Source organism: Delphinapterus leucas, unplaced genomic scaffold (assembly GCF_059928025.1).
Source record: "Delphinapterus leucas isolate spDelLeu-1000000601 "Yukka" unplaced genomic scaffold, BTC_Dleu_Yukka2 spDelLeu_asBTCV2_sq25, whole genome shotgun sequence".
Classification (NCBI taxonomy): Eukaryota; Metazoa; Chordata; class Mammalia; order Artiodactyla; family Monodontidae; genus Delphinapterus; species Delphinapterus leucas.
This window is the reverse complement of record NW_028322234.1, coordinates 11,356,209-11,375,623: the sequence shown is the minus strand read 5'-3', so window position 1 is coordinate 11,375,623 and position 19,415 is coordinate 11,356,209. Positions and strand designations below refer to the sequence as shown.

Below are 19,415 nucleotides of genomic sequence, written 5' to 3'. Positions count from 1 at the left end.
GGCCCAGAGCCCTGGGGAGATGGTTGGGCCCTAACTGCCTGCTCTATGAGGGTCCTGACCCTGCAGCCAGCTCAGGCCCAAAGGCCACGCCATCATGTCCGCCTACCTCTAGGGCCTTCCCCGCTCTGCCTGGGTCCCAATACCCTGACTGTGTGTCCCAGTGAGCCATGGCCTTGGGGAGCCCAGGGCAGGGCCAGACCCTAAGGCCAGGGGCCCCCATGGCCTCCCACACCAGGATGGCCACCAGATCTGCCAAGCAGGTTCCTGACCCTACATGACACACTCAGCTGTGACCCAGCACAGGCTCCAGGCAGGTGCTTTGGAGCCATCTCTCCTGGACCTGCTAGGGCCTCCCTTTGCCTTCCTGCCACCATGCTTCAGGGTCTGCCCACCTGACTCAGACTGCTTCCCTGCTCTTCCTCTTCTAAACCACAGCAGCAGGCTCTGTGACCCTGGGTGAGTAACCCTGCCTCCCTGTGCCTCAGTTTCCCCATGTGTAGTGTGGGCTCAAAACAGTACCTTCCTCATGGGGTTGGCGTGGGGTCATATGCATTGTAAAGAGCCTGGTAATTAAGAATCACTCAGCAAATGGTAACGATGACCATTATGATTCTCAGTATTATCACAGAGCCAGGCACTGGAACACGGGTCTCCTCGCTGTGGCTGGGGCCACGCTCTTGCCACCAATGTCCTGACAACCAGCCCAGGGTCTCTCCTCAGCTCCACCGCCCACCCTAAGTGACTCTTGTCCAGCCTGATAGCAATCCTCAGCCCCAACACCCCATGTCTAGCCCAGGGACAGCTCCTTGGGGCTCCTGCCCAGGCTCTGCCCTCTGCCCAGGAATCCATGTCCCCTTGTACCATCCCGGGAGCCTCTATCCCCTCCCAAGGCTCCACCTCCCCTCCAAGGGGCCAGGCTGGCTGCCTAGATCCTCACCCAAACCCAAATCCAAACACCCATGACCACCTCCACCCATTCATAGCCTCGCCACGGCTGGAGTGCGGGGAATGCCACATCGTGGTGGAGACAGACTTGGCGTCAGTCAGATCCGAGTTCAAGTCTTATCTCTGCTACTGACTGGCTGTGTGACCTCAAGCAGGATTGGTCCCCTCTGGGCCTCAGTTTTCCCATCTGTGAAGTGGGGGTAACCGCAGTGCCTCCCACACAGAACTGCCATGCAGTTTGAAGGAATAAATATCCCTTAGTGTATTTTCCTGACTACTCATGTGCCCCGGGGTCAGGTTTTGCCACACACTGCCTGGGTTGTCTCAGTGCCCCTGCCCCAGTCCTGCACAGCTCCCACACACCTCCAGCTCAGCCAGACAAGCTTCTGTAAATACCACTTTCAGCTTCGGAACCTCCAGGGGCTCCCTCTGGTCAGTGGTTCTCAACTCCAGCTGTACATCAAGTCTCCCCGGAAGCTCTTCAGAAAAAAATACAGGGTCTGCAACTCCACCCAGACTAACTGAATCAGAAACTCTAATAGCTGGGACTCTGGCTTGAAGTTTTATAAGCTCCCAGCATTTCCTGCCCTGCTCTTGGGCATATAAGCCAGCCTGCCACGCTGGGGAGGGGGTGGGTACAATTCAGCAGGTTCTGGTTGATTCTTGGCCCTCAGAATCTCCCCTGAGAGAAGCATGTGAATGTGTACAAGTGAAAACCAGGGCAGAACAAGGGTTTTGTTGCAGCACTGTTTGTGACAGGAAACAAACATCATCATAACAGCTAATATCCGGACTCCTCACTATGTGCCTGGCACCGTTCGAGGCGCTCTGCTGTATTTTAACTCATTTAATCATCACATCAACCTATAAGGCAAGAAGAGAAAAATTCCTTCCATACTGCTCATTCTCGAGATTCAGCTAATGCAAAGGCCTCTGCCCTCCACCTGAGCAGCTAACTCGGGGTTTCCTCTTCACCTGAGTCTCCCTGGGCAGAGGTGTTCCCCAAGAGCCAAGAGATTTAGGGGAGTGAGATCTGGATTGTGAGGGGTGCTCTGGGAGTGTGGGGCCTCCCCAGTGGCCCCATTCCAGTGTGGGAATGGGGCCACACGCAGTCCCAGGTGGGTCACCGGAACCTCATGAGGGGTAGGGCTGGGTGGCCCGGGGTGTCCTTTCACAGCCCCAGGCTACATTGTGGGAGTTTTAGGGAATGAGGCACGTGAGATGCCTGGGACCAGCAGGTACCTCGGGCCCCTCAGGCCTCAGGAGGCGGGGCCGCCCTTCCAGGGACTGGGCCGTTAGAATGCTTGGAGGTGGGGCCCGTACCAGGATTGGGCAGCCAGAGCACTAGGGGGCAGGGCCAAGCGCCCAGGAGGCGGGTCGAGAGGCTGGGCGTATCCTAAGATTGGGCAGTCGGAGCGAAGGAAGGCGGGGCCGCGAGCCAGGCGCGTCCCAGGACCAGCAGTCAGAGACCCAGGCCGGCAGTCGGGGCGCTGGGCGGGGTTCACAGGTGCCAGGGGCGGGGCCCTGGGGGCGGAGGGGGCGGGACCAGGCTCAGCGGGGGATGGGGGCGTCTCCTCCCTCGCTCCCTCCCTCCGTCGGGCCGGGCCCCCTCACCCGTGGCGGCTGCTACGTTGGCCGCGCTCCAGCGAGATGAGGTAGGCGGCGAGCTTGGCGTCGCTCCAGCCGCTGCGGCGCCGCAGGTCCACCCAGGGCCCGTGCGCCTCGCCCAGGTACACGCGCCGCACGTCGTACTTCTTCCGGGACTCGAGCCGCCGCCGGGCCCGGTCCGACTCCGTGAGCCGCGGGCGGCCCCGCGCCTTGCGGCCCGCCGCGCCCTCCTCGGCGGCCACCTCCCCGCCCGCGCCCGCCTCAGCCTCCGCCTCCGCCTCGGGCTCCGGCGCCCGCTCCGCCATCCCCCCCTCCCTGGTTACTAGCCTCCCCCGTTGTTAGGAGCCCGGCCGGAAGTGGCGCGCATGTTCCGCGCCGACGAGAAATTTCTCATGGACTCTCACTGCCTCGCGGCGCCAAAAGAAGATCGAGAGCGGAAGCTGCGCATGCGCGCAATAAGCGCCAGCAACAACCCACTCTCCCTTTACTCCCTTCTCTGTTAAACTTTCTGACAAGGCAGAGACGGAAGGGGTAGCTGAAGGTTTGAGGCTGATCCGGGAAGAAAGAGCCAGGAGAGCCCGTACACCCTGGGGTGATGGGGGCTTCTTCCTCCGCACCTTTATCCTGAATGAATTGTGGGGATGACAAAGGAAGGGTGGGAGCTGTCCAGGAAAGGCGGACGGAAGGCCAGCGGCTCGACCTGTCAGTTCTGGATGATGTTTCCACCACTTGAAAAGACGTAACACCAGGCATTAAAGGGACAGGGACGCTACACTGCCAGAGAGGAGGCAGGGCAGCCCCAAGCCGGAAAACTTTTATTTGCTGTACACTAAAAGGTCATCTCATGCTTTCACACCAGTCCACCGCCTGTGCTCCTGTGCTGCTTAGGCTCAGCTCTGGCTCTGCTGCTGTCGCTGCTGATTGTTTTCCTCTTCTTCCCGGCCCTCGGGTGGGGTCAAGGGTGGCTCCTCCAGCCCTGAGGAGGATGCCAGGAGCTCCCCGGAGGACGCTGACAAGCGGAAGACCACCGGGATGCGGGCCAGGGTTGGGTTGGTCTCCTGCAGGCCCTGGATCCACTTGGCCAGCGTGGCCTGGTCGTGAGCACCCGCCATGCATATGGCGAAGACAGGGCCTTCCTCCACTGTCAGGAGAGACAGGCCCTCAGTTTGTGCAGTAGGGACTGGGGCAGCCCCCTCAAGCCCACACCCCTTCCAGGCCAAGGATGGGGGCTTTAAGCTCCCTTTTTCCTTTTGTGTGTTTCCAAGCCTTTGCACATGCTCTGCCTAGCCTGCCTGTCCCATGCTTCACCTAGGTGACACCTCCTGGCTCAAGTTTCCACCAGGAAATCCTCCTGACTCCCACCTGAGGCTGAGTTGTGTGCTCCTCCGCTGGAACCCCAAGAATGTAACTTGTCTGATCCACCGCTGGCCTGAGGGAAGGGACTGGGCCTGTCCTGGTCATGCCCAGTAGCCAGCACAGAGGTGCTCCATAAACGTCTGAAGGAGGATGTTTGAGGGCTGACAGGTCTGGAGCCCCTGAGTGGTGAGTTTTGTGCTTTCGTGGGGGGAGGTGGTGGGGTGGTGGTGGGGTGTGTGTGTGTGTGTGTATAGAGGGTCTGTGTGTGTAACTGGACTAGGTCTCGGCCCGGGCCCCACCCCTCGACTCCAGAGGTGGCACCCCATCCCATGGAGTGTTCAGAATCCTACCCATCCCAGTTTTTACCTTCATCGATGTTAAACTCGTAGTCATCCCAGCTGCTCCTCCCGTAGGCCAGGTCTAGCTGCATCGGGTAGTAGAGGTTCCACTCCTCTGGAATCTCCTCTACTTCCTAACCCGGGGGTGGGGGTGGGGGCCAGCGGAGGTGCAGGCAGAGGCCCAGGATGTCGCAGCCACCTGCCGCCTCTCCCCCGGCCCCTGCCCTCCTATACCCCCACCCCCCTCCCCACCTTTGAGCCAACTCACTCTTACCACCCCCGACTCCCACTTTGGGCCCTCACCCTCTCCTCGGGGGGCAGCAAGTCAGCTCTGAGGATGTGGTAATAGACGCATTTGTCTCGAAGCCACAGGGAGAAGGGACCCTCAACGAAGATCGGGTGGGCTGGGTCGTGGTGGGCCAGGGCGGCCTGCTGATCAGGACTCTGGATTCCTGATGTGGAGACACACATTCCCGGGGCGTCCTGGCTGAGGGGCTATGCCCAGAGGCCCAGGGAGCCCACCCAGCAGGCCTGCTGAGAACCCGGCGCTCGCTCCCTCCCCCCCTCCCTCCGCAGGACCTTACCTATGATGTGGGGCTCCGTGGGATCCGTGGCATCTGTGGAGTCTTTGGACAAAGGCATCTGCAAGGAAAGTCGGAGTGGAAGCTTGCAGCCCCCACAGCCCCTACGGAGGAGCCCGGGAGAGAGAAATGGGGATTCCAGTGAATTCAGGACCCCTCTTGGGTCTGTCTACTGGGCCTCCAACAATCACTCGAGCCCACCGCCTTCTTGCTTCTATCTAATTGGGTAAGAGCCACTGACCCTGGATATACTCACATGGAGGGAACCCTGGAGCTGGCCCACCTGCGTTAAAATCCCGGCTCTGCCACTGTCTGCATGACCTTGGCTAAGTCACCGTGTGCCTCAGTTTCCCCAGTTCAAAATGGGGGCAATAACAGCACTTAGTTGAGATGGTTCTAAAATGCCAAGAACGATGCCTGGCACATGCTAAGTGCTCAGTGCATGTGAAATTTAAAAAAAGAAAAGAATTTCATGCAAACAGAATATGCCAGGAAGGAGACACAAGAAGCAAGTCACAGCATTTGCCTCTGTGGAGGGCAGGGAGGGAAAGAACAGCCTTTTGTAGCTTTCTAATTTTACACTCTGAAATGTGATTTTAAAAACTAAATGAGGGACTTCCCTGGCGGTCCAGTGGTTAAGACTTCACCTTCCAGTGCAGGGGGTGTGGGTCGATACCTGCTTGGGGAGCTAAGATCCCACATGCCTTGCGGCCAAAGAATCAAAACATAAACAGAAGCAATATTGTAACAAATTTAATAAAGATTAAAAAAATAATGTTACACATCAAAAAAAAAGCCTTTTAAAACAAAAAACAAAAAACTAAATGAGGGAATTCCCTGGTGGTCCAGTGGTTAGGACTCGACACTTTCACTGCGGTGGCCCAGATTCAATCCCTGGTTGGGGAACCAAGATCCTGCAAGCCAAGCAGCGTGGCTAGAAAACAAAAACCAAAACTAAATGAAATTCATTTTTGAAAAAATGCACATACTCTGACCGAAATACCTGTGAGTGGACAACTGTTGGCACACATATCCTCCACCCTTTCAGGTTAAAAAGAATGGACTCCTTTGGGACCTCCCTGGCGGTCCAGTGGTTCAGACTTTGCTTTCCAATGCAGGGGGTGTGGGTTTGATCCCTGGTCGGGGAATTAAAATCCCACATGCCTTGTGGCCAAAAAACCAAAACATAAAACACAAGCGATACTGTAAGAAATTCAATAAAGACTTTAAAAATGGTCCACATCAAAAAAAAAAAAAATCCAATACTTAATTAAAAAAAAAAAAGGGGCTCCCAGCCATATTATTAAGTGAGAACAGCAAAAGGCAAGGTGCAGAATATGTGTATGTATAATGCGCTGCCGTTTGAGAAACATCTTTAAAAGTGTAGGTTTTGCTCCTGGGCCCTTTTACTGGACAATATATTTATACCGATTTTTCTTTTTTTTTTTTTGCGGTAAGTGGGCCTCTCACTGCTGTGGCCTCTCCCGTTATTTTTAATATTAAAATAACATTTTTTCTAACATTGTATATCTTTTTCTCTCACAGTCAAAATCTTGGCTCCTATTACAAGTAATACACATGCTTATTTGACTTATCCATCAACATACATAAATGATTATGATATTACAGCTGACCATAACGCTAGGGGATTAAGTTCAGGATTCTCAGAATGCAGGCCACTAAGGATGTCAGACAACAGTGACTCAGAATTTTTTTTCTCTCACTGGTTATGCTGTCAATTGGATATTTAGCCACATATGTTTGTTTTCAACTTTGGTGGGTTCTTTCCCCTCTTTTTTGATTTTATATATATATATATATTTTTTTTTTTTTTTGTGGTACGCGGGCCTCTCACTGTTGTGGCCTCTCCCGTTGCGGAGCACAGGCTCCGGACGCGCAGGCTCAGCGGCCATGGCTCACGGGCCCAGCCGCTCCGTGGCACGTGGGATCTTCCCGGACCGGCGCACGAACCCGTGTCCCCTGCATCGGCAGGTGGACTCTCAACCACTGCGCCACCAGGGAAGCCCTATATATATTTTTGATAGACTAAACATTTCCATAGTTTAGAAGCCAACCCATATTAAATAGATGTCTCCCTCCCATTCCTTTTCTCTCTACCCCCATCTCCTCTGCCCGCCCAGAGATGACCATTTTTACCCATATCTGACTTATCTTTGCATTACTTATTTTTTAATTTTTTTTATTTTTTGGGCATGCCGCCTGGCTTGCGTGATCTTAGTTCCCCGACCAGGGATTGAACCCGGGCCCTTGTCAGTGAGAGCTCTAAGTCCTAACCACTGGACCGCCAGGGAATTCCCTGCAATATTTATTCTTGTGAAAATAAACAAATAGCTATATGCCTTTTTATTTCTCCTCCCTCCTCACACTTTAGGTGGCTTACTACACCACTGTGCATGCCTCACCCTTTCACTTTTTTCACCAGTCTTTGATTGAGGTGCCACAGTGGACATGGACAAGTCCCTCTTGATAGATACTTGGATTGTTCCCATTCTAAATCTAGGTGGTGTCAAACAACAAGGTCCTACTGTATAGCACAGGGAACTATATTCAAGATCTTGTAATAAAGTATAATGGAAAAGAATCTGAAAAAATATATGTGTAAACATATGTATATATAACTGAATCACTTTGCTGTACACCAGAAACTAACACAACATTGTAAATCAACTATACTTCAATAAAGTTTTTAAAAAAATCTAGGTGGTGTAGGTGATCATTTTACCATGTTTTCAACCCTTCTGTGTACACTTTTAATAATGAAACGGGAAAAAAGGGATACTTAAATACAAAGGATATATATGCAAAAATAAAAGTATACATCTGCATGCAAATGCATAGATCTCTTGGGAAGAAGACATGGAAGTGGTCACCTCTGGGGAAGTAGCCTGGGGGCTAAAGGGTCAGGGTAGGAGAGGGGAACTCTTCACTGTGTGTTCTTGTGTACCATTTGGCTTTTTTTTTTTTTTCCCCGCTGTGCCGTGTGGGCTTGCAGGATCTTAGTTCCCTGACCAGGGATCGAACCCGTGCAGTTCCCTGTTTGGCTTTTTAATGCATTACTTTTTTTGGGGCGGGGGGTGTGGTGGCATGCCGCCCAGCTTGTGGAATCTTAGTTCCCTGACCAGGGATGGAACCCAGGCCCTCAGTAGTGAAAGCGCAGAGTCCTAACCACTCGACCACCAGGGAATTCCTTTTAATGCATTACTTTAAAAAACGAAGAAATGAGTTAAAAACTGCACTCCCTCTGCAATATGTTCTCTCACTGGGACACCACATCACCACTCTCCTAGCCCCTCTGTCCTCTTTGCCTTGCCCCCAATCCAACACCATCCACACGGCCGCCAGGGGGCGCTTTCAAAGGCGCAAATCCTTCCAGAAACTTGACTTGCACCCCAACCCTCCTCTTCTTAAAACCTCCCCGTGGCCCTCTCATTACTAACCCGGTGTCCTACATGCCTCTTCTCTCTCACCCCAACTCCCTGCTCCGACCAAAGGAAGCCCTTTCAGCATCTCCAGCCACTCCCAGCCACCCTCGAGCCCTGGCCCATGCTGCTCCCTCTGCCTGGAATACTCTCCTCACCTCTTCTGTTCTGCCTGCGCCCAGCTCACCCTCACCTCCTCCAGGAAGCCCTCCCTGCTCCCTCTTGGGCTCCCACAGCCCCCAGGATATGGGGAATATTTCATTTAGTCATTCGACAAACAGCTGTGGAACGTCCGCTTTGTGCCAGAACCTGTGCTGGGCCTTGGGAGACACAGGTGAAACTGAGTCACGGGGAACCAGGCTCAGCCAGGGTGGTCAGGAAAGAGGTCCTGACGAAAGGTCGGTGGAACTCAGACCTGAAGGAAGTGAAGTCCCGGAGGAAGGGTGTTCCTGGCAGAGGGAACAGCAAGCACAAAGGCCTCGGGGGGAGCTGCCACAGACTGCTCAAGGAACAGAAAGCCATGCCCGGAATACAGTGAATGTGGGGAGAGGGGCCGAGGTCAGAGGTCAAGCTGTGCCAAGGGCCCTGGACTCTAGCGGAGGTTCTGCCAGCGAATCACGGCCTGTCTCACCACAATCACTTGGGCTTACTGAAAGGGGCCCTGCCCCAGAGGCGGCCGAGGATGTGGACGGGGTGGATACCTGATAGACGGTGACCCTGGCACTGAGGTCGGGCTCCATGTGCCGCAGGGCCAATCTGGCCAGGTCCACTGGGTCCTGGGGCAGGTCCCGGGGCACGGGGAAGGGGTTGATATTCTTGAAGCGGGTGAACCACAGCTTCATGCGCACAAACTTGAGCATGGGATAGCTTTTGCGCCCAAATATCTGAGTGAGCAGGAACTCCGTCTCCTTGTTGGGCATCACCCCTGTGCCAGGCAGATGGAGGCTGAGCCTCAGGGAGGGGGCAGAAGAGGGAAGGGATGATGGGAGAGAGAGATGAGCAAGAGATGGGGGTGGGCGCGCAGAGGAGGAAGCCAGACAGAGAGACAGAGAGGAGACGAGTCAGAGCCAAGGAGCCATGGAGGGCCCCGAGACCCTGGAGAGGGAGGTGGCCCCCGCCCCCGCCTGAGCTGGCCTGCTGGCCTCACCGTGGTTCTCCATCTGCTCCAGGACAGCGATCCCGCACTCCTGCTGCCGTGGGTAGTGGAGGAAGATGCTGTGGAAGATGTTGCGAGGCCGGAAGACCTCCTTGGGGAAGATGTCGAGCAGCAGGTTGTAGATAGCCAGGTCCCGCTCGACGCCATACTCCCGCATCTTGCGCAGGGCCAGGTAGATGAAGTCGACGTGGCCCCGCTTGTGCACGTTGTACTGCGTAAAGTTCTGCACCGCCTGCACGAAGCTCGCCTTGTCCCGCACCCCATCTGGCGCCTGCCTAAACAGCTCCTCATGGGGTGCCAGGGCCTTGACCAGCCCCCTCTGGGGTTCGGGTGGGCGTGGGACCAGCGGCGAGTCAGGCTGGTGGGCGGCTGTGCTGCAGTGGAGGCCCCGCGGGGCCTGGGGCGTCACCTGCGGATAGAGAACCACTGCTGGAATGTGGGTCTCCCAGTGCCCCTGGGGGACTGCCGCACTGGCTCTTTGCTGAGAAAGGTGCCAGCAGGCCTCCCTAAGGGCCTCTGAAGAAGTGTGCTGCGCAGGTTACAGACCCATGATCAGGCACCATCACAAAGTGTGAGAGAGCAATGGTAACGCCCCGACGGAGGCAATGTTCACCACAATGACAAACACACACCCTCTGACGCAGCAATCCTGCATCTGGTATTTAAATCGGATAGCTCTAAAAGCACCTGCACCAAATGACTTTTGTTCGTCTGCTGCATCAGTGGAAATGGCCCAAATGTGCATCGGCAAGGAAATAATTTAGTAAATGGCCAAGCACCTGGACAAGGAGCACCTACCGCTGTAAGGCACACTGAGGAGGTCTTGTGTGGCCTGGAGTGAGCTCCAGGGTATACCATTAAATGAAAAAAAAACCAAGGTGTGAAACGGTGTGTACAGTAGCTTCCCATTTGTGTAAAAAAAAGAAAACAACAACAGCTTATATATAGTTGGTCCTCATTATTTGCGAATTCCATGTTTGCAAACTTGCCTACTTGCTAAAATTCATTTATACTCCCAAAGCCAGTACTCTTGGCACTTTCTGGCCATTTGCAGACACGTGCAGGGGGGTGGAAAGTTGAGTTGCCCAGCGCCTATATTCCCAGCTGAGATGGAACAAGGCAATGCTTGGCCTTCTTGTATCAGCCCCCATGCTGTCAACAAGTGTCCTTTTATTTTATATTATTTTGTTTTATTTTTTGTCTGTGCTGCATGTCTTGCAGGAACTAGTTCCCCAACGAGGGATCGAACTTGGATTCCCGGCAGTGAAAGCACTGACCGCCAGGGAATTCCCAACGAGTGTCCTTTTAGAGGTTTATTTATTATTATTTTAAAATTTTTATTTATTTATTTTTGGCTGTGTTGGGTCTTCGTTGCTGTGCGCGGGCTTTCTCTAGTTGTGGTGAGCGGGTGCTACTCTTCGTTGAGGTGTGCGGGCTTCTCATTGTGGTGGCTTCTCTTGTTGCAGAGCACAGGCGCTAGGCATGTGGGCTTCAGTAGTTGTGGCTCACAGGCTCTAGAATGCAGGCTCAGTAGTTGTGGCACACAGGCTTAGTTGCTCCGGAGCATGTGGGATCTTCCCAGACCAGGGCTTGAACCCGTGTCCTCTGCATTGGCAGGTGGATTCTCAACCACTGCGCCACCAGGAAAGTCCCTAGAGGTTTATTTAGTGTATGTTTTCTGCATCTTTTTTGTTGATTTGTGGTTGAAAAGGACCCCTAAGCCTGCCTAGTGTTCCTACGTGCAAGAAGGCCCTGCTGTTCCTTAGAGAAGATACATGTGGTAGGTAAGCTCAGGCATGAGTTATAGTGCTGTTGGCCGTGGGTTCAATGTTAATGAATCAAAAACCTATATTAAATAGGATGTCTTTAAACAGAAACACACATACAACAACGTTATGATTGATTGGTTGATGAAAATGTTATGACCTGAGGCTCACAGGAACCTTATCCCGTATCTCCCCTGGCAGCAATGGTTTGGTATTCGCTAATTCAGCGTATGCAGTGACTTTCTAGAATGTTACTGTGAATAATGAGAATCGACTGTATGGATACATATTTTTTGCTTTTGTGAAAAACATCTCTGGAAGGAAATACAATAAGCAGGCAACATCTTGCCTCTAGAGAAGGGAGCTAAGTGGTGGCCAGGCAAGAGAGAGAGAGAGACCCTTGTCACGGTACAGCCTCAGAACTTTTTGAATTTTGAACTATATTGTCTGCTGTAATTACCTATTTAAAAGATAGATTTCAAAAACTGAGTTGAGGGAATTCCCTTGTAATTCAGTGGTTAGGACTCCATGCTTTCAATGCTGAGGGCCTGGGTTCAATCCCAGGTCAGGGAACTAAGATCCCACAAGCCACGTGGCATGGCCAAAAAAAACCAAAAAAAAAAATTGAGTCGAAAAAAGAAAATGCAGATTTTGGAGTCAGCAGGAGCCTCAGCGTGACTGTCCTCCACCTGGTGATACCCACAACCCACTCTACTGCTCAGGCCTCTCTCCCCATCTATTATGATGGTACCTCCCTTGGGTCAAGGGGATCTTGTTCCCCAGAGTGGGGAGTGTATGCTGCTGGGAGCAGGTCAGATCCCTCTAGAACAGAAGTTGGCAAACTACAGTCTGTGGGGCAAATCCAGTCAGCTGCCTGCTTTTGTTAATAAAGTTTTATTGGAACACAGCCATATGCCTTCATTATGTCCGGTCTGGGGCTGCTTTGTGCTGCAGTGGCAGAGTTGAGTAGTTGTGACAGAGACCACATGGCCTACAAAGCCAAAAGCATTTACTGTCTTACCCTTTACGAAAAAGTTTGCCAACCCCTGCTCTAGATGGTACCCTAATAGATTTACTTTCATTTAAATTGTATGTTTAAATTAGAATGGTTATACATAAGGCATCTTTTCAAATATATGGCTAATAAGAGCTAACATTTACAGAATTTTTTTTTTTTTTGGCCGGGCTGTGTGGCTTGAGGGATCTCAGTTCCCCGACCAGGGATCGAACCTGGGCCCCCTGCAGTGGGAGCACAGAGTCCTAACCACTGGACCACCAGGGAAGTCCCTTATGGAATATTCTTATGTTCCAGGCATTGTTGAGCACTTTCTGAGAGTGAGGCTCATTTACTCTTCTCAACTGTCCATTGAAGGAGTGCCTCTTCGTGTACCCATTTTACAGATGAGGAAACTGAGGCCCTGGGAGATGAAACAAGATGCCTGGTGCCACACAGCAGCAAAGCAGCACAGCTGAGATTGAAGCCCTCTGTTCTGCTGCACCCAATAGCCATCCCAATATCCTGCTTAGGTAAGGAGATTTTTTTTTTTAAAAAAGGCATTCATTTAAAGTGGCGCAGTGGTTAAGAATCCGCCTGCCAGGGCTTCCCTGGTGGCGCAGTGGTTGAGAATCTGCCTGCTAATGCAGGGGACACGGGTTCAAGCCCGGGTCTGGGAAGATCCCACATGCCGCGGATCAACTAGGCCTGTGAGCCACAACTGCTGAGCCTGCGCGTCTGGAGCCTGTGCTCCGCAAAAAGAGAGGCCGCGATAGTGAGAGGCCCGCACACCACGATGAACAGTGGCCCCCGCTTGCCACAACTAGAGAAAGCCCTTGCACAGAAGGGAAGACCCAACACAGCCAAAAATAAAAACAAATAAATTTAAAAATAAATAAATAAATACTCCTGTTCTCTATTTAAAAAAAGAAGAATCTGCCTGCCAATGCAGGGGACACGGGTTCGAGCCCTGGTCCGGGAAGATCCCACATACCACAGAGCAACTAAGCCCGTGTGACACAACTACTGAGCCTGTGTGCCACAACTACTGAAGCCCACGCACCTAGAGCCACTGCTCCGCAACAAAGAGAAGCCACCGCAATGAGAAGCTTGCACACCGCAATGAAGAGTAGCCCCCACTTGCTGCAACTAGAGAAAGCCTGTGCGCAGCAACGAAGACCCAACGCAGGCAAAAATAAATAAATAAATTTATATTTTAAAAAAATAAATAAAGTGAAAGTGTAGGAAACTAATACTACAGGTGGTACGTGCATAGGGCAGAAAGCAGAAAAGCAGCTCTAGAATGCTCCAAAGAAGGGGAGACACCACAAATGAGATAATGCGAATGAAATGCATAGCACAGGGCCTGGCCCAGAGGAAGTGCTCAGTAAGGGAGCTATTAATATTGTCACCATCACCATCCTTGTTATAATTTATGGCCGTTGATCAGCCTGGTCACTTAGGGTAAGGGAACGAAATTCAATTCACATCTTTACAAGTGAATACAGGAGTCACCCAGAGTCACCACCCAAATCTACTTAGCTCAGACCTTCTTGATTTCAAATTCAAGCGCCGCACTCATGGGCACACCAACACTTCTTAAAATGAGAAGAGACATTCAACTGGCCCTCAGAGCAGACAGGCCAGCCCAGACACCCCCCACCCCCACCCCCGCCACCCCGAGCTGGCTTCACTGGGAGGGCTTGTGAGCAAATCCCAGGCCTGCCTGCCTCTCTCCACCCCATGACTGGCAGTTACCTGAGAGAAGGGGGCTCCGGTGAGGGCAGTGCTGCAGATACCTCCCCAGCCCCGAGAGAGGCCCCGGGCCAGCAGGATGGCTTGGGCCCAGCTCATGTCTTTGCCTGTCGGACAACCACCTAGAAAGAGAGAAGAAAGAGCATCAGCCTGGTACCCCACCCGCTAAAGGCAATGAGACCCCTCTCTTGGGCAGAGGTCACGTCCCAGACTGCATGCACAAGGTGGAGCAGAAGTGACTGTTACAATCAAAGGTCCCTGTTCTTCTGGGCCAAACCCTTCACTATCTTGAGGAATTTGCTCCTGCATTCGTCCCCCTCCCTACCAGATCATTCTGTTTTGTTTAACAGCTTTATTTGTGTACCATACAGTTGAACCTAAGTATAAAATCCAATGTGTTTTCAGTAGTTGACCCTTGAACAACACTGCTTTGAACTGCATGGGTCCACTTACGCGCTGATTTTTTTTTCAGTAAATACGTACTACAGTACTACACGACCTGTGGTTGGTTGAATCTTAGGATGTGGAACCGTGGATATGAAAGGCGGACTATAAAGTTATATTTGGATTTTTAACTGTGAGGAGGGTCGGCACCCCTAACCCCTACATTGTTCAAGGGTCAACTGTATATTCACAGAATTGTGCAACCATCACTAAATCTAATTTTAGAACACTTTTGTCACACCCCCCCCCAAAAAAACCCCACCTATACCCATTAGCAGTCCCTCTATTTCCCCTCACCCTCAACGCTAGGCACCCCCTAATCTAGTGTCTATAAATTTGCCTACTCTGGGAATTTCATATAAATAGAATCATATAATATGGGCTCTTTTGTGACTGCCTTCTTTCACTTAGCATGTTTTCAAGGTTTATCCACGTTGTAATATGTATCAGACTTCATTCCTTTTAATTGCCAAAATTTTTTCATTATATGGATTTAACCGTATTTTATTTACCCATTCCATTGATGAACACTTGCAGTTCTTCCCACTTTTTGACTATATGACTATTGCTACTATGAACACTTGTGTAGCTTTTGTATGAACACATGTTTACACTTCCCTTGGGTATATACTTAGAAATCAAATTGCTGGGACATATAGTAACTCTATGTCTAATCATTTGAGAAACTGCCAAAGTGTTTTCCAAAGTGGCTGCACCACTTTACATCCCCACCAGCAATGTATAAGAGTTCCAATTTCTCTGCATTCTTGCCAATACTTGCTGTTGTCTTTCTTTTTGATTACAGACATCCTAATGGGTGTGAAGTGGTATCTCACTGTGGTTCCGATTTGCATTTCCCTAAAAGTTAATGATGATGAGCATCTTTTCATGGGTTTATTGGCCATTGTGTATCTTCTTCAGAGAAATGTCTATTTATATCCTTTGTCCATTTAAAAATTCGGTTATTTATCTTTTTATTATTGAGTTGTTTATATATTCTGGATACTAGAAGCTTATGATTTACAAATACTTTCTCCCATTCTTTGAATTGTCTTTCACTTTCCTGATGTTATTGTTTGCGGCACAAATGTTTAATTCCAATGAAATCCAATTTCTGTTTTACTTTTGTAGCTTTGCTTTTGCTTTTTTTTTTTTTTTATGTTTTATCTAAAAAACCATTGCCTGGCCCAAGGTCATGAAGATTTACTCCTATGTTTTCTTCTAGAAGTTTTGTTTGTTTTGGCCACACCTTGTGGCTTGTGGGGATCTTAGTTGCCCCACCAGGGATGGAATCCATGCCCCCTGCAGTGGAAGCTCAGAGTCCTAACCACTGGACCACCAGGGAATTCCCCTCTGATCCATTTTGAATTAATCTTTGTGAATGGTGTGAGGAAGGGGTTCATTTCATGTAGATATCCAGTTGTCCTAGTACTATTTGTTGAAGAGACTATTTTTTCTCATTGTCACTCTTGTTGAAAATCAATTGACCATAAATGTAAGGGTTTACTTTTGGGCTCTCAATTTAATTCTGTTGATCTATATGTTGAGCCTTATGCCAATACCACACTGTTGTGATTATTGTAGCTTGTAGGTTCTGAAATTGGGAAGTGTTAAGTCCTCCTATTTTGTTCTCTTTTACAATATTATATGGCTATTCTGGATCCCTCACTATTACATATAAATTTTAGAATCAGCTGTCAATTTCTGGAAAAAATCCAGCTGGGATTCTGGTAGGGATTGTGTTGAATCTGTAGAACAGTTTGGGAAATACTGGTATCTTAATAATATTATCTTCTGATCCATGAACATGGGATACCTCTCCATTAATTTAGATCTTCTTTAATTTCTCTCAACGATGTTTTACAGTTTTCCGTGTAGAAGTCCTTTACTTCTTTTGTTAAATTTATTTGTATCTTATTCTTTATGAAGCTACTGTATAATTTCATTTTCACATTGTTCATTGCTAGTGTACAGAAACACAATTTATTTTTATGTGTTGATCTTGTGTCTTGCAACCCTGCTGAACTTGCATTAGTCCTAATAGTTTTTTTTTTTTAAATTGGATTCCCTGAGATTTTCTACATACAAGATCATGTCATCTGCAAACATAGATAGTTTTACCTCTTCCTGTCTAATCTGGATGCCTTTTATTTCTTTTTTTTGCCCAAGTGTCCTTGCTGGACCTCCAGTACAGTGTTGAATAGAAGTGGCCAGGGTGCACATCCTTGTCTTGTTCCTGATCTTAGCGGGGAAAGCATCCAGTCTTTCATCATTAAATATGATGTCAGCTGTGGGTTTTTCACAGATGACCTATCAGGTTGAGGAAATTCCTTTCCATTGTTAGATGCTGAGTATTTTTATAAGAAAGGGCATCAGATTTTGTCAAATGCTTTTTTTTTTGCTTCTATCAAACTAATCATGTGGTTTTTTGTCCTTTAGTCTATTAATATGGTGTATTACATTAACTGATTTTCAAATGTTAAACTCATATTGCATTCCTTGGGCAAATTCCGCTTGGTCATGGTGTATAATTCTTTTTATATGTTGCTAAAATTGGTTTGCTAACATTTTGTTGAGGATTTTTGTATCCAGGTTCATAAGAGATATTGGTCTGTAGTTTTCGTTTCTTGTCGTGTCTGTCTGGTTTAGTTTCAGGGTAATGCTGGCCTCATAAAATGAGTTGGGAAGTATTTGGATCACTTTTATCACCGTTTAAACTTTCTCTAGCATCTTCTTCGCCTCTGCTCCACATCTCTGCTCCATTTATAGCACAGCTTCTCCCAAGAGATGTCTGCACGCTGTGTTCCCTCCTCACTCTCTCCAACTTGGCTGCTGCCCCAACCACTCCACTGACACCACTCCTGTAAAGACCCCTTGTATCTTCTACACTTAACAAAGCCAGTGGTTATTTCTTTGGCTCATTTTGCTCAATTTCTCAGAAGGATTTGGCATAGGTGAGGTCCTCCTCCCACCTTGACACTCTTGATTTTCTTCCTAGTACCCAGGTCTATTTCTCAACCATTCAGTAAGACCTGCTTCCTTCTCTAAAGTTTGCAATGTTTACAAACTTGAATTTGCAGATGAATCACCAAAGATCTTGTTAAAATGCAGATTCTGATTCAGTGGGTCTGGGGTGGAGCCAAAGACCATACCTCTAACAAACTTCCAAGTGATGCTGATGCTGCTAGTCTGGAGACCACATTTTGAGTAATAAGGCTGCAAAGAGTCCCACGTTCTGAATTTATCTGTCTGCTACTCTAAGGCATCATTCAGCTTCCAAGAGAGGTTCCTCTCCTCTCTGTATTCCTGTAGGCAGCTCTAATGGTTCTTAAACTTTGTTCATATTAGAATTATCTAGGGAGCTTTAAAAATCCCCTTGTCCAGGCCATACCCCAGATATACTGAATCCAAATATCTAGAGGCATGGCCCAGGTATCAGCATTTTAAAGCACTCCAATGACTGTAACATGCAGCTGAGATTAAGACTTTAATCTAAACCTTTGCTATTCAAAGTGTGTCCCAGGGACCAGCTGCATTGGTTATTATCATCTGGGAGCTTATTAGAAATGCAAAATCTCAGCCCTAACCCAGACCTGCTGAATCAGAATCTGCATTTTAACAAAAGTCCAGGTTTCTCCTCTGTGTGTTAAAGTCTGAGAAATGATGATCTATGCCATGAGCTCCAGCCTCCATACCTAACTGCCACTTTGGTGTATTCCCCAGCCATCTCAAACTTATGTTGCTCCAAATTATATCCCTGCTGAAACTTGTTCTTCCTCATCCTAGCCAATGACATCACCATTCCCAGTCATTCAGACCACAAACCTGGGAATTCTGAGTCCACTGTGTCCCTCACTCCCCCATCCAATCCATCAGCTACTCCTGTTGACTGCTTCCAAATCCACCTCAGATGCATCTATTTCTCTCCATCTGCAGGCCACCACTCCAGTCCATGACCTCTTTCCACCTACCCAGCCTCACACTTCTTTCCTTACCTGCCTCCACTCAGTTCTCCCCACAGTGGTCAGAGGGAGCTTTTTAAATGTAAAGTTTATTCAGTGTCCTCTGCCTAAAATCACTAATGTTATATCACACAAGATAAAATCAGGCAGGGTCCGCCCCTCCAAACTCAACTCTTAGTACTGGCAGCTCCAGCTAAACTTGTTTCTTAAACAAGCTGACTTTATTCTAGCCTCAGAGCCTTTGAACTTGCTTCTCTTTCTGTAAATTTCTCGCACCCCCCCACCACCACACCCGCTCCCATCAGTCCAGAGCTGTCTCTGGTCATTCAGGTCTATAGTCAAATAAGAAGCCTTCCCTGACCAACGCCCCACTCCCAATCTAAAGTCCCATCACCCTGATGAATGTATTTTTAGCAATTATTAGCATCTGAAATCACATGTTTCATTTACTTCTGATTTGTTCAATGTCTGGCTTCCCGGGGAGCTCGGGGATTTTTGTGTGCCTTATTGCTGCGTCTCCAGGACCTGGGACAGTGCCTGGTATATGGTGGGTACCCAGCAAATATCAGTTAATGGGAAGAGCTAAATTTCTACAAAACTTCTAAAAATCTTAATCCCTAGGCAGGGTGTACCTACAGCAGCTGAGGCTGGCTGCCAGGATTTTGAGTCCCTTCGGAAAAAGGGACAGATGCGGGGTCCAATTCCAGCCTAGCTGATGACTTGCGGTGTGACCTTGGGAGAAGGCTTTAACCTCTCTGAGCCTCAGCAGTCTCATCTGCAAAATTAGAGATTAGGGATGTGGGGAGGCGGGTACAGAGAGGGCGGCTTTTTCCGGCACATCCCCGCCCCGTACCCGGCAAGGTCACGGTGCCCTGGCCCTGCAGCCGCGGCCCTCCGGGGCCGCCCTTCCGCACTGCCAGCACAGAACTGGCCGCCCCGGGGCCCAGATATTCGCGCTTGCCTCCCCATGCGCGACCTACCTACTCACGCGGTCGGCCGCGGAATCCCTGCCGGTTCTACCTTACCGCTGGGCGCCGCCATGTTGCACCATCCGGGTCACGGGCCGCCAA

The 19,415-nt window shown here is 49.8% G+C and overlaps 2 protein-coding genes and 1 long non-coding RNA gene across 10 annotated transcripts in view; 1 reads left to right on the top strand and 2 right to left on the bottom strand.

Annotated features, from left to right (window-relative positions):
• The window catches only part of ZNF653 (zinc finger protein 653), a 15,418-nt gene extending 12,536 nt beyond the window's left edge, over nucleotides 1–2,882 (bottom strand). For all 3 annotated transcript variants that reach the window (XM_089905437.1, XM_022557263.3, XM_022557264.3), the window contains exon 1: nucleotides 2,560–2,882. In XM_089905437.1, coding sequence (XP_089761563.1) covers nucleotides 2,560–2,858 — 299 coding nt within the window. In that variant the 5' untranslated portion in view covers nucleotides 2,859–2,882. The remainder of the gene's footprint in view (nucleotides 1–2,559) is intronic.
• Nucleotides 2,267–17,651, top strand: LOC115804187 (uncharacterized). Of its 2 annotated transcripts, none has more exons than XR_016391498.1 (3): nucleotides 2,267–4,095; nucleotides 4,824–5,054; nucleotides 9,438–17,651. It is a non-coding gene; the product is annotated as an uncharacterized LOC115804187 (long non-coding RNA). The 2 variants fall into 2 exon arrangements; XR_004025038.2 differs by having other exon boundaries at nucleotides 7,221–17,651.
• Nucleotides 3,306–19,415, bottom strand: ECSIT (ECSIT signaling integrator). 5 transcript variants are annotated; one of them, XM_089905438.1, is made up of 9 exons: nucleotides 19,326–19,401; nucleotides 18,982–19,120; nucleotides 13,943–14,061; nucleotides 9,416–9,833; nucleotides 8,970–9,193; nucleotides 4,832–4,889; nucleotides 4,551–4,699; nucleotides 4,276–4,381; nucleotides 3,306–3,694 (listed from the first exon to the last, which is right to left on the bottom strand). In XM_089905438.1, exons 2-9 carry the CDS (start codon nucleotides 19,118–19,120, stop codon nucleotides 3,444–3,446), a joined length of 1,464 nt encoding a protein of 487 aa, XP_089761564.1. In that variant the 5' UTR covers nucleotides 19,326–19,401; the 3' UTR covers nucleotides 3,306–3,443. The 5 variants fall into 5 exon arrangements, with proteins under 5 accessions (XP_089761564.1, XP_089761565.1, XP_022412973.1 ...); XM_089905439.1 differs by having other exon boundaries at nucleotides 4,276–4,333; XM_022557265.3 differs by lacking the exon at nucleotides 18,982–19,120 and having other exon boundaries at nucleotides 19,326–19,415.

Excerpts from the sequence above, each read along its gene's own strand:
- ECSIT (XM_089905438.1), bottom strand. The coding sequence starts at position 19,120 with ATGAGACTGCTGAGGCTCAGAGAGGTTAAAGCCTTCTCCCAAGGTCAC. Across the intron at positions 9,194-9,415 it reads GGAGCAGATGGAGAACCACG|GGGTGATGCCCAACAAGGAG; the intron begins GTGAGGCCAGCA and ends TGCCTGGCACAG. Across the intron at positions 4,890-8,969 it reads CCAGGGTCACCGTCTATCAG|ATGCCTTTGTCCAAAGACTC; the intron begins GTATCCACCCCG and ends CTTTCCTTGCAG.